The sequence below is a fragment of the Phoca vitulina genome, unplaced genomic scaffold, assembly GCF_004348235.1.
Source record: "Phoca vitulina isolate PV1807 unplaced genomic scaffold, GSC_HSeal_1.0 scaffold20, whole genome shotgun sequence".
Lineage (NCBI taxonomy): Eukaryota > Metazoa > Chordata > Mammalia > Carnivora > Phocidae > Phoca > Phoca vitulina.
Window position 1 is genome coordinate 21,374,975 of NW_022589723.1, and position 13,542 is coordinate 21,388,516.

Below are 13,542 nucleotides of genomic sequence, written 5' to 3' on the forward strand. Positions count from 1 at the left end.
TAATACAAAGTCATAAAGATTTTCTACTATATTTTGTTTTAGAAGTTTTATAGTTTAAGGTTTTATATTTAGGTATGTGATCCATTTTGAGTTAATTTTTTGTATGTTGTAGAGTATGGGTCGAGGTCTATTTTTTTTGCATATGGACATCTAGGACAACTTGTTGAAGACTACCATTTCCCCATTGAATCACTGGAACATCTTACTGAAAAATAATTAACCTTGTATTTGAAGATGAATTGTCTTAATTACTATATTTCATAGTAAGCTATGAAGACAGGTGATGTAAATGCTTCAGCTTTTTTTAACATTACTTTTTGTTCTTCCTGGTCTTTTGCCTTACCATGTAAATTTTAGAATTACTTTGTCAGTTTCCACAAAAAAATCCTGCTGGATTCTCATTGAGATTCATTGAGTCTATAAATCAATTTGGGAAAATTTGACATTCTAACAATATTGAATATATCCATCCACAAGTACAATATATTTCTCCATTTATTTAGGTTTTATTTGGTGTCTCTCCTCAACACTCTGTAGTTTTCTTCATATAAATCTTGTACATATTTTCTTAGATTTATACCTAAGTATTTCATAACTTTTGGTGATATGATGAATGATACTGTTATTTAAGTTTCAGTCTCCAATGGTTCATTGCTAGTGTATAGAAATACAATGATTTGGATATTGACTTTATTCCATGATGATGCTGGACCAAGTTAGTGGCTTTTTCTCTAGTGGTTTTTTTTGGGGGGGGCAGAGAGGACTTCTCTGCATAGATAATCATGTCTGAAAATAGAATTTTATTTCTTCCTTTGCTATCTATATGCCCCCTTTCTTTTTTTTTTTTTTTTTTAAGATTTTATTTATTTGAGAAAGAGCAAGCACAAGCAGTGGGGAGGGGCAGGGGGAGTGGGAGAAGCAGACTCCCTGCTGAGCAGGGAGCCAGACATGGGACTCAATCCCAGAACCCTGAGATCATGACCTGAGCCGAAGGCAGACGCCCAATCGACTGAGCCACCCAGGCGCCCCTATATGCCCCTTTTCTTATTTCTTTTTCTTGTCTTTTTTCAATCTTTAGGAATGCCAGTATAATGTTTAATAGGAGTAGCAATGTAAATATCACTGCTTTGATTTCAATCTTAGTATGAGACCATTAAGTATAATGTTTGTTGTAGGTTTTTGTACATTCTCTTTATAAGGTTGAGTTCCCTCTAATTCCTAGTTTTCAGAATTTTGTTTATCATGAATGAATGTTAAGCTTTGTCACATATTTTTTCTATGTCTATTGAGATGATAAGTTTTTCTATATAGTCTGTTAATACAATAAATTACATTGATTCGTTTTTGAATGTTGAACCAACATTGCATTTTTAGGATAAACCTCTCTTGATCATGATGTATTATCTTTTTTATATATTGCAGGATCAAATTTGCCATTTTTTACCAAGGAATTTTGCAACTGTTCTTATGAGAGAGATTGTTCCTTAGTTTTCTTTTTGTATAATGTGCCTTTTTTAATATCAGAGCATTATAAAGTGAATTAATATGTTCTTCATTCTTGATTCAAAAAATTAAAATAATCAATTTCCTTCTTTTATGAGCTTAAAGCACTCTCATTATGTTCTATCACTTACAATTTTGTTGCTACATAAATATTACATAAAAAATAATATGCTACAAATTGTGTGATGTTACTGGCTATCCATAAGTGAAAACTTTTGAAATAAATTACTTGCCTATGCTTATTTTTATATCCATAGAATAAAATTTAATGTTGAAAACTAATTTGCATATATTCAGGTTATATTAATTTTTTTGATCATAGAAAGTGTTCTGAGTTTAAATACTTGATAAATATACAGATTCTGCATGTAAGTTTTAAAATATCAATTAACATTATTAGACAAATTGATAGATGGCAGTTCGTAAGGGATATCTGATGAAACACACCTGCTTTTGGTGGAAAGTTGGGCTAGAATAGTTTTAGGTAGTGTCAGTGTTTTGTTTTTCTTATTTGAGGTCATATTGAGGTCATATTAACTTAGGTAACCCTTTCTATCCCATTCAGGATTGGTATTACTCTTTCTTGATTTAAACTCAAAAATATAAATGAATGTGAGTGCTGTTTTTATTCCTTAACATATATTTTTTTGTTTCTTAGTATATATTATTTTTTGTATGTATGTATAAAATATTTGTTAGAACAGAAAATACTTTCAGTCTTAACATATTGACATGTGGTGTTTTCAATATAATGAAAAGACTTAGTCATCGTATTCATTGGGCTTATATTATTACTAGGAGCCTTATCGTAAGATTGAAAACACATATGAATAGAATGTAGCAATAGGAATCTTAATCCTAAAGTTTATTTGATCTAAAACACAGACGTGCTTGGGAATTCTGAAGTCTTGATGAATGGGTCACCAGTGGTCCATTTTACCAGAGAAGTGAGGAGTCTTTCTGAAATAATTTATTTTAAGCAAATAAAGAATGGAAGCACTCAAGCATGCTTTAAGGAAAATGGCTAACAGATGAATGTAAGGTGTTGTTTTGGGTATTACGTGGTGTCTGGTACTCGGAGTCATATGCCCTATCTTCAAAATTGAGCTATATGAAAATAGAGTGATAAAACTAAAAGGGCTCTTTAGAACAAACAAACACATAGCGTGAGACATCCATCAGGAACTCGAGGCACCACTGCTTTGTACTAATGTTACAGAGTCTGTTTTCCCAGCACCAAATAATTGTGTTTATTTCCACACTCTGGTATGTAGCTTTGCCTCTACCTGTGAAAGCTTATAAAGGAAAATCTCATAAATAAAAGTATTTATGAACTATATAACAATTACTGTGGCATATATGTCAAGTGTGGTATTTCATTTTTTAGACAGATTTCTCTTTTTGATGTACTCAAATATGTGTTTGGTTTTAGGTTTCCTCAAGAACTGAACATGGGAAAAATAAGTGCTGAAATTATGTGGACCCTTTTTGCTCAAGATATGAAATATGCACTAGAAGGTAATTACAAATATTTATACTTCTTAGAACACATGTTTTAGGCAAATTGTGATTTTGTGTTCTTGACTTTAAGTGTAAAAATTGATACATTAAAGTGTTGTTGTGATTAGTTCTAAAACTTATTTCCACATTGTAGGAAAATAAAGGTTTCCAAGTCTTTGAAAAGTCCTCAAAAACATACATTTTTAATCAAGTCATCTAAGCTGCAGGATCATAATAAGTATTTCACTCATAGGCTAATGCTCAGATGCAGGGATACCTTATGGCAGTTCACTTACCAAAGCAGACCATATTGAAGGCATGAGTAGGTAGAATTTGTCTAGACAGACTTGAAAATTGTATCCATGGCTATAAAAGTTAAAATCTGACCAAAGTTTTCAAAAAGACAGTGGCAGGGCTCTTTGCCAGAAACACTGTTCTCAATAAGTCCAAATCTTACAAGGGAAATAGAGCTCTTTAAAATAGAACTCTAGGGACACCTGGGTGGCTCAATAGGTTAACCTTCTGACTCTTGGTTTTGGCCGGGGTCATGATCTCAGGGCCATAAGATCCAGCCCCTAATCTAGTGAGGTAAACTCTGCACTCAGCATGGGTCTGCTTGGGATTCTTTTCCCCTCCCTCCCCCTGCCTCTCTGTTCCTCTCCCTATATTTCTCTCTATATATATATCATAATTAATAAATAAATAATAAATAAATAAATAAATAAATAAATAAATCTTAAAAAGAAAAACCAAACCAAACCTCTAAGTTAAAAATTCTATCAATATCCTTTGAGCCGTCACACAGTGCTTAGAGTTAAAAAACCAGAAACCAGTGTAGGTTTCCTGTCCTCTAGTAACTTACAGTCTAGAAGAAAATTTTCTTTGCATTCAACAATATATTTTGAGCCCGTAGATGCTAAATGTCTATCATTATACTCAGTGTGGGGGATAGAGCAGTGAACATGACAACCATGGTCCCTGTCCTCAACAAAATTATGGAGGGTAGCCACATGAGGTGATTAAGGTTAATGATGATAGAATGTCTGGAGGAAAAGCATCTAAATCAGATTTGGGAAAGGGAATAAGGCAGACTTTCTAGAGGAACTTCCTCTGAGGAAGTGTTATCTGACAAAGACCTGAGGGATAAGTAGGAGTTAGTTCTGGGGAGAGATGAGCAAGAAGCGTCTCTGTCTTGTCCTGGCAGAGGACAGAACATTGGCAATGAGGGTGAGCACAATGTACATTGGAGAAAAGCACACTCAGCAGGTCCTATGAGCAAGAGGTAGCAAGAAGAGAGGCTGGAGACATTGGCAGGGACCAGCAGGCAGGAGCTGGTGGGCCATGGTGAGGAGTTTGACAAGAGACAGTATAGGGATTTCAGAGGTACATGTCCTGTTCAGATTTGCAACTTAGAAAAAGCATTTTGACCGTAACATGAAAATTAGATTAATAGGGTAGGACTGGTTCAGAGTTCATGCTCATTGTATCACTGGGTTTTTTGTTTGTTTGTTTTGTTTTCTGGCATTGCTAAAATGTAAACATGATGCTGGGGGACACGGAGGGAACATACAGACATTTTCATTATTTGAAAGAGGCACACAGTAGATTTTAATATCTGGTTTTCTGGTAAAGCCTGGGTCTCCCACCCACAAATACAGAGGTTTTCTGTCTTTAAACATTAAACCAGACTGTTGGGAGGTGCAAACTCCTCATTTTGCAATGAGATATTTGTTCTCCATTGTATCAGCCAGCCCTGTTCTCTCTACCTCAACCTGGGCCTCCCACCCACCACATCCTTTCATACCACTCTGCTACGTTGTCTCTCTGAAATATAGGAGTCTCCTTAAGTCAGATGAGAAGCACCAATACATTAGACCAATAATTTTCTTCAGCTAGCATGTGCCCCCTTAGTCCTACCCCTTATCTTCCCCCACCCGCCTCAAATGTCTCTCAGGCATCTTGAACTTTATAAGATCAACAAAGAATTCCTGATCTCCCCTATCAAAACCTCCTTCTTCCTCCTGCACATATTGCAATATTGGCATGACCATTCATCCAGTTACTCAAGTCAGACGTAGCATTTTTGTGGATTCATTTCTTTTCCTCAGCACATTCTGAGTTCTTTGAGCTGTTCCAGTGCTGCTCTATTCCCTTGACTTCTCTTCCCACCAGTCTTCATAGGCAGCCACATGGGGCTCAGTTTAATGTCATCCTCTCAGGATCCAAAGTCACTGCCAGGAATAACCTTATTTTAATTGGCTGTGTAGCACCTAATTGCTATCTTTTATTTGTGTGTTTATGCCTGTGCATTTGATTGCTTCTTAACAGTCTGTCTTCCTCACCACAATGTTAAGGTTTTTGCCTAGAATGATGCCTACAAAATAGAAGCTACTTAGTAACTACTTGTTGAATAAATGAAGACTTTCCTGGGTAATCCCAACTCAGTGGAGTGGTGAGCAGAGGAGGAGACTTCCGCTTGTGATCTTCTTGGAACATTCCAAGAGGTCAGCACCTTTGTGCGTCGTCATTGTCACCTGTAATGTGAAAGGTTCACATTAGATCAGAGGGTTGGGCCACGGGCAGGGAGGCTCCCGCCCATGTTTTGGAAGAATCTGATTATTTAGAACCATCCCAAGGCAGCGCTGTCTGCCGGTACACATTTTGTTTAGGTCAGTCCTCTCTTTGCTTATGTAGTAACATTTGTGTAACTATTGGATGTTTTATGCTACATTTACTTTTAAAAATAAGTAGTTATTTTAGAGAACTAAGCACACTATTTCTGTTAAGGAATTTAATCTCAAAAATTTAATATTTGTTGGAAACAGCAATGAAGATAGGAATGCTACAAGTGTCTGTAACTTTGCTTAGATGTTTACTGATTATAGAGTAATAATTTTGTGTAAGAAGGGTATCCCAAAATGCTGAGATTGTATCATCAAAAATCAGGTCTAAGATCAAGAGTAAATAATTTTGCAGTTATCTGAGCTTTTTTTGAGATAAGACTCTCCTTTTTCAAAAGAATTTTTTATTTGACTTTTTAAAATAGTTTTAGTGAGAGGTATTTCACATACCATACAATTCAACCAACTTAAAGCGTACGATTCAGTAGTTATTACGTTTGCACATTCACACACATTTTCAAGAAGGCATGAGAAATATATTGAGGGAGTAACTTGGATTGCAGTTTATGATTCATGCATCTTCTTCTTCCACCAGAAGAGAAGACTTTTGAGTGCAAAGATTGTTTTTTCCATCTTTGTATTTATTGAACCATAATAGAAACTCACATGTGTTTGTTTACTTGAAGTGAATTGCAAATGGGACAATCCTGTGCAAAGAATCTTGGAGACAAGGACAGAATACTTACCCTGTTCAAACTAGACATTCGTGGTTATTGCAAGTCAGGAGGCAGCAAGAGATCTGAGTCTGGGAAACCCAACTTCAGAAAGCTTTATCACACATGGGCTGTGGAACCTTGGGCAATTAATGCTTCTTCAAACCCTGATTTTCTTTTCTATAAAAAAGAAGGCCATAACTGAACTGATGAATCATTGAACATTATATTAAAAACCATACTATACCTTGGCTCATCGAATTTAAATAAAAAAAAGAAGGCCATAGAGAGTCCCCAGCTTGGTGTGAGGATCGCATGACATGTTAAATGCACTTTGCAAACTGGAAAGCACTATGCTAATGGGACGGGACTATGATTATTTTTATATAAGCAGGGAAAGATCTGTCAAAGTCTCAAAGCAATCTTCTTCAGGGGTCATTCAAGGTTTAAACCCTTAGGAGAGTGTTCACAAATGCATGTGAATCTGTTCACTTTCTCTCCCTTCTTCCTTTTCACTATTTCAATCTAATAGGTGGTTTCAAGAAATGTACTGCACCCTTTTTTAAAATGTGGCATAAATAATAATTACTAGAGAAAATGAGGACTAAGAGTACATCACAGAGTAGAGGGCATATACCTAAAAACATTCATCTGGCAGGCTCTTGTTCACATTGATAGTAATGTTCTGACTCTCCCTATTTGCCTTCTAGAATGTTGTTAAAATTAATTGACTATGGAGTAGTGCTTTGGACCGTTGACCTAGAAAGACTCTGTGTTGTTACATAATTTGGGCTCCATAGTTCATCTTGTGACTAAAGCAGCTGAGTCCAACTTGTGAGCAACCTGTGATAAAGTCAGGTCGACAGAGAGGAGCCAGCTAGAACTTCGAGACTTGTAGCTGTTGGCAGCTTTTTGCTTTACTTCATGAACTCATCAACTCTGTAAAAGAAATAATCTAATTTAAAATGAAACAACTTTTCCCCAGTTTTACTCAATCTGTGTAAGCCAACTTGTTTTTTAACATTTGACCACCTTGCAAGTGTGATAGACAGTAATTCATTTGATCACTGTGGTGATAACTTATTGAATAAAACCAGGACAAATTATTTTACCAATTAAAAAAAAAGATGTACTTTCTGTGCAAAAGGAAGCACAGGAAGGGGGGGAAATTGTTAAACAAAATTGGTTTTATGGAATTTTTTCTAAATATTTTAAAAACTGTTGTAGTCTTTACCCTGGCAGGTACAAATGTAGGTTTTGCAATAATTTAGACCTAGGTCTGAGTTCAGGCTCTGCTACTTTCCATTAACTTCTTAGCTCTGATTTTGTATAATTTATTAAAGTCAGCAAGCCTTACTTTCCACATTTGTAAACAAGGGATAAAAATACCTACCCTATAAATTATTGTAAGGAGAAATAATAAGACAGAGATGGGGTGAGGGGGAATGGTTCCCTAGCACATAATACATACTCAACAAATACTAGCCATTATGACAACCTTGAGGATTACAATTTAGTAAACAAGAAGTTGGAAATGATTTATAATACCACTAAAATATCCAGATGCCTATAAGTTACTGAAATGTTTAATTGGTAATTCCAATTGACTGCAGACATTGTGTTTGTCATCTTGATATCCACAGAATTTGGTTGCCTGCCAATTGTTAAATCAGGACAGTCCTGTTCAGGGCACTGATTGTATAACATATGTCTTTGTCTTCAAAGTCTTTATTAAGAGCAAACTCTGCTAGGCCCCAAGATAGCAGCCAGATGGTAGATGGGGTCCACAAGGATTCAGGTGGTTTCTAATTAATAGTTCTGTAAAAAGAGTGTTTGGGATTCTTTTAAACACTGATTCTTAAATTGGGATTTGTGGCTGGTTTTCAAGTCATATCCTGAAATTGCATCCACATTTAGGAAGGGGTGGGATGGGAAAGAGGTGTCTAAGGCATTTGTCACACTCTCAGATGAATCTTTGAATAGAAAAACAAAGTCACTGAAAATAAATTGGTTAAAAATTACTGTTTTACTTTAATTACTTAGGCCAAGATAAAATTATTTATAATATGGAACACCCAGTCGTCTTTCACCTGGCATTAGTAAAGTCTCCCATATCAGTGCTCCTCAAACTTTAGTTTCCCAGTGGTCTCTTGGGAATCTTGTTAAAACACAGATTTTGATTGAGTTGATCTTTGGGGGAGGTGGGATTCTCTTAATTTCTAACAAAATCTGAGCTGATGCCAGCCAACTGGTGGGTGTACCACACACTGAGGATAGCAAGGCTTCAGTGCTGTTAACATAACGTGATAGTTCTGGACGTTCTGCCTTTTTATTACTGATCTTTGTTGTCTGCTACTTAGTAACCATGTTGGACCTCATCAATAGTGGAAGATTCTCAGATTGCTTTTGTAGTTTTTCAGCGTATCGTCATCCTAGTAAGCACAACTAGTACCATTAGTTTTTTTTCACACTTTCCCTGCACTATCTTCTTTTATAAATTCAAATATTTTCATATTGAACACCTTCTGAGAGTTCTTTACTCTCTTTATATTTATTGTGAAGGCCTTCTCTCAGAGAAGTACAATCTCTTTCTATTGCCCTTTGCCCAAATATGGGTGTCAGGCCACCCTGACATTTAAGAACATTGTCCTTGACATTGTAGCCACAAAGACAATGAGAACACAAAGGCATGGTTACATCTTTAATGGTCTTGTTGACTGCCTTGACTATACCAGAACTGACTTGTTGCCCCATGAATTTCTTTAGCCTCACTTAAAGTATTCTCCTATATAACATCTTTCTGGTCTACCTCCTACTTGGTCTACCTCAAACTATTATTTCATACTTGTCATCTTTCTGGTCTACTTGTCAGCAATTTTCTGCTGATTTTCAAGTCTACCCTCACAAATCACTGGTTGTCAATTTATGTCGGTCCTCATTTTTTAGTAGACAAGAATGGTTTCTTACTAATTTCTACAGTGAATAAAATCTCCCTAGAAACAACGTATTTCTTTTTTCTCCTATTTTCTACTTTCAATCTTCCTTAACGTTATTTGAATGACAAGAGATTAAAGCTATACCTATGTACACTTCAAAGACTGGATGGAGGAGCAGAGATTGAAAGCACTTTGTAAAGGATCTCTCTGGCCTCCCTTTCTTACAGCAATAATAGTCAACCTATTTGGTGGTTTTTTTTGTTTGTTTTTTTCCATTTTTCAACATTCCTCAGAGGTACAGAAACTCCCATGAGTAACAGGAATCTTGGTGTTCCTTAACAAGGAGAGATGGCAGGTGGCTTTCCTTCAGCCTCTTGAGAATTATCAATATTACTCTTGTCCAGAAACAGACAATTTTTCAGTTATTCAAAGAAATAGCACAGTGTGTATTTGTGAAAATATTAGCTTTTAATGGTTAATATCTTGTAACTGAAAATAAAAATTCTATCCTGTATTTCATATGACTTATAAGTCATTTTCCTATTCTAAAAGCTATTTGTTAAGATTTAGGCACTTTGGCAATGACTACCAGAATGCCACAGAGACAGTTAAACATGACTTGAGGACACTTCCATGTTCCTGATATTATAAAATAGCATAATAATCATTCCAGGTGCCTAAGTTAAAAATTGGGAAGTCATGGTTGACTTCTTTCTTTCCTCAGCATCTAATTACCAAATATATAGTATAAGCTCTATATCTAAATTCTCCTCCATAATTTTCTTTTCTATGCTTCTTACCATTGTCCTTGTTTAGACACACATCTTTCCTGCTTCCACTTTCATTGATAGGGTTCTTCCTTTGTAGATGCCTCCCTGACCATTGGATAAAGTCCAAATTCCATAGCCTAGCCTGGACTGGTACCTTACTCTCTGTACCTGATTTTAGCCCTAGTGTTTAATGCCTCCCCCACACATAGACTATATGCCCTAGCTGCATCCAAATATTTGACATTTCTCTGAAATTCTCTTATAAGTTTCCACTTCAAGACAATGTGCATAATGCACATCCACTCCTGCCCACACTTTTCCCTACTTGCCATCCCTAGCAAAGACTCATGTATTCTTCAGAGTTCAATTCAAAAGTTACTTCTTACATTAAGTCTTCCCTGAGATTCTCAGAGAGAAATAAGGACTTCCTCCCTATTCTATAATACTTCCTATTATAACATTTGTTCTTGTGTTACACTTCACAAATACATGACTCACTGTACCCTGAGCTCTTATTCTTCTTTGTTCAAATCTCCCTACTCTCCCCATTCTCTGTCATTTAATAGAAATGCTCTGAACTAATGAATGCACAAATGAATATACACCTATGTTTACAAACAGGCAAAAGCATAGCTATATGTTTCATTCCCAAATGCTCATTTCCAGCCATAATTCCATATAATCACCCAAGCCTGATGCAATCTACTCAAACAAAGGAGAACATTTCCCAACAATTATTTTCACCATACATTGTGGTTGCAGCAGTTCTAGGAAGTGTTTAATAATCATAGATGTGGAAAAAAAAAAAAAAAAACCCTAAATACTTTCATTTACCCGCAGAAACTCTGTGTGTGTGTGTGTGTGTGTGTGTGTGGTAAGAGAAGATGGTATGTTTACAATGATGTTCAAGCTATACTTCCTTGATAAATTGTAATATATTCCTTCCAGTCATACCCTGTTTACCAGGACCACCTTCATTTTTGTGACATGTTACTAATTTGTATTAACCTATCTTCACATGGAATTCCAAATCTAGATTAATGGACAACAAATGAAAACAAAACTACAACAAATGATCACTAATTCTTGGTGCTCATTACTGCAAAGAGACAGCTCTATTCATTTAAATTTTCAGTGGCAGTTCACATGAGTCACCCAAAAACTGAGATAGGATTTCTGGATTAATACATCAGTTTAAATGGGACAGTTTATTTGAGAGATCTTGTGTTATATTTGCCCCTCAATCCCCCCAAATAAAGGCAAGAACAAAATATATTATGTGTTATATTTGCCCCCACACCCCCAAAATAAAGGCAAGAGGAAAGTGTATTTATTGGTATTTAAGTTTTCTGGATTCACTGGGCCAGTGGTTCTCAAAATATGGAGCCTAGCAGTCTGTTTTTTAAACAAGACCTCTAGGTTATTCTGATGCATGCTACAGTTTAAGACTATCATTTTTTTAATTTATAAGAGAAAGAAGAATAGAAGAAAAAATAATAATTAAAAGGAGAAGAGAATTAAAAAATAATTCTCAAGGAAATGAAAGGAGAAAGTCCAAGTCAAGTCCATTAGCCTGAAACTCAATAGGAGAAAAATGACAAGGAAGATACTGATAACTCAGCCAAGAAGGCCTATAACTCTTATGTCAAGAAAATTCCATGGAGTATTCAGTAATATAAAGGAAAATGAACCTCTGTTATAAATGAATGAAAAACTTGCTTATTTTGTTTAATCTATTCAAAAGAAAAGTAGAAACACATATTGCATTCATGTCAAGCCATTTTTCTTTTTTTTTTTTTTTTTTTGCCTTGGAATCATATTCCAATGAGAGCAAATAAATTTCCTCTAATATTTACATCTTTTTTAAACTATTTATTACTTTGAATAGAACAAAACTCAATGCATTTTGAAACAGTTAATGCTTTTTTATACCATAATGCTGCAAAGCCAAATGTTATAGAAGGTGGATGACTAGCTTTACCATTTATTTATGTTTTATTGATCTTACCAGTGTGACTTTAACTGGTGATTTCGGTAAAACTTTGCCTAACAGTATTTTACATATTTAACTGTTCAGTGTGCTTCAGTGTATGTTTAACAGAGTAAACCTTTTCATGGTTTTTAAGTAGAATGCATGATCTTACTAATGGCATTCTCGATTATATGACATTATGAACTCTGGGGCAAAGGACCATATTGACCATGTTCAGTCTTTAACATAAGCCTAGCAGCTATAGGTGCTTAATAAATAATCATTGAATGAAAATCTCAGACAGACAAAAACTGTATATATGCATGTGTGTGTAGGTTAACTACATAATTCAGAATGATTTTCGTCTTGATTAGAACCAGGGATTGCACTTTGCTAAAACTTTCTGTATGGTTTCAGGAACATTCTATATTAAAGTATATTCCTCATCAGTTTAATTGTTCATATTGGTATTTGGAAAATAGCAGAGTAAAGCTTCAGTTCATCAGGATGCCCTTAATCAGATACGCCTTTGAGATTCAATTGTTAACCAAATAACATAGACAATAATCTAATATATAATGATCTGTTTTACATTAGCAAGCACAGCACACAAAACATGGTAAAACTCTGAGATAGAGTCAAATTTTAGCCATCAAACAGATTTTCACAGGCTGGTTAATAAAAATCAACTGTCAAGCTATATAATCTAAAGTCTAAAAACATTCCATTAAATCTCCCATGGCATTTAATGGGGAAATAGAGATCAGTGCGAGTAACTGTTGAAAACCAGGGCAAGACCAAGGTAGACAAATGTATTTCAGCCCCACCTTCCTGTGCTTGTTCTTCTCCCTCTGCTCTTTCCTTCCTACTCCTACCTGTCCCTCCCCCCTTCTTTATCATCTTCTTGAAGATATTGATACACTCGGGGTACACTTAGGGCTTTCCAGCAGATTGAATTTACTAAGGTGTTTGGGATATCTTAGATAACCCTTCCAAAAGATCTGAAATCAAAATAAGGAAGGAAACACATTAAAATTAAAAATTGGGAGGGGTGGGGATGGTAAATAAATCCTGCTTACAAGGTGAGCTGGGAATGGCCATAAAATGGAAACTGAAAATGAAGCTTATAAACCCTTTGCTTTTCACCTTCTAAATGTAGTATTTCTCAGACATTTAGGGGATTCTTGCCTATCAGTGTTAGTTCAAATGACCTAAACTGGGAAGCAAGGAGCCCCTTTCACAGTTACAGTAAATGCATTTCAGTTTCCTCCTCTCTGGTAGTACCCCCCCCCCCAACAATTAAGTTGAAACTACATGTTTTGTATTTCTGGAGAAGACCAAGAGTGTAAAGTGTGTGTGTAATTAATCTAGAACATGCTGACTAAAATACTTAGCTTCAAAATAACAAAGAAAAAGAGGCATTTAGGAGTGTTTGTAATGCTATTATTCATCTTAACCTTTAACCGTCTACTAACTTGCCTTATAATCTATTTTGGTAAAAAATAATTAAAATATATTGACCTGAGT

General features: G+C 35.4%; 1 protein-coding gene across 8 annotated transcripts in view; it reads left to right on the top strand.

Moving 5' to 3' along the window:
• Positions 1-13,542, top strand: part of UNC13C (unc-13 homolog C) — a 591,291-nt gene that overhangs the window by 400,739 nt on the left and 177,010 nt on the right. For all 8 annotated transcript variants that reach the window (XM_032417734.1, XM_032417733.1, XM_032417735.1 and 5 more), the window contains one exon: positions 2,936-3,021. In XM_032417734.1, the coding sequence (XP_032273625.1) occupies positions 2,936-3,021 (86 nt within the window). The remainder of the gene's footprint in view (positions 1-2,935; positions 3,022-13,542) is intronic.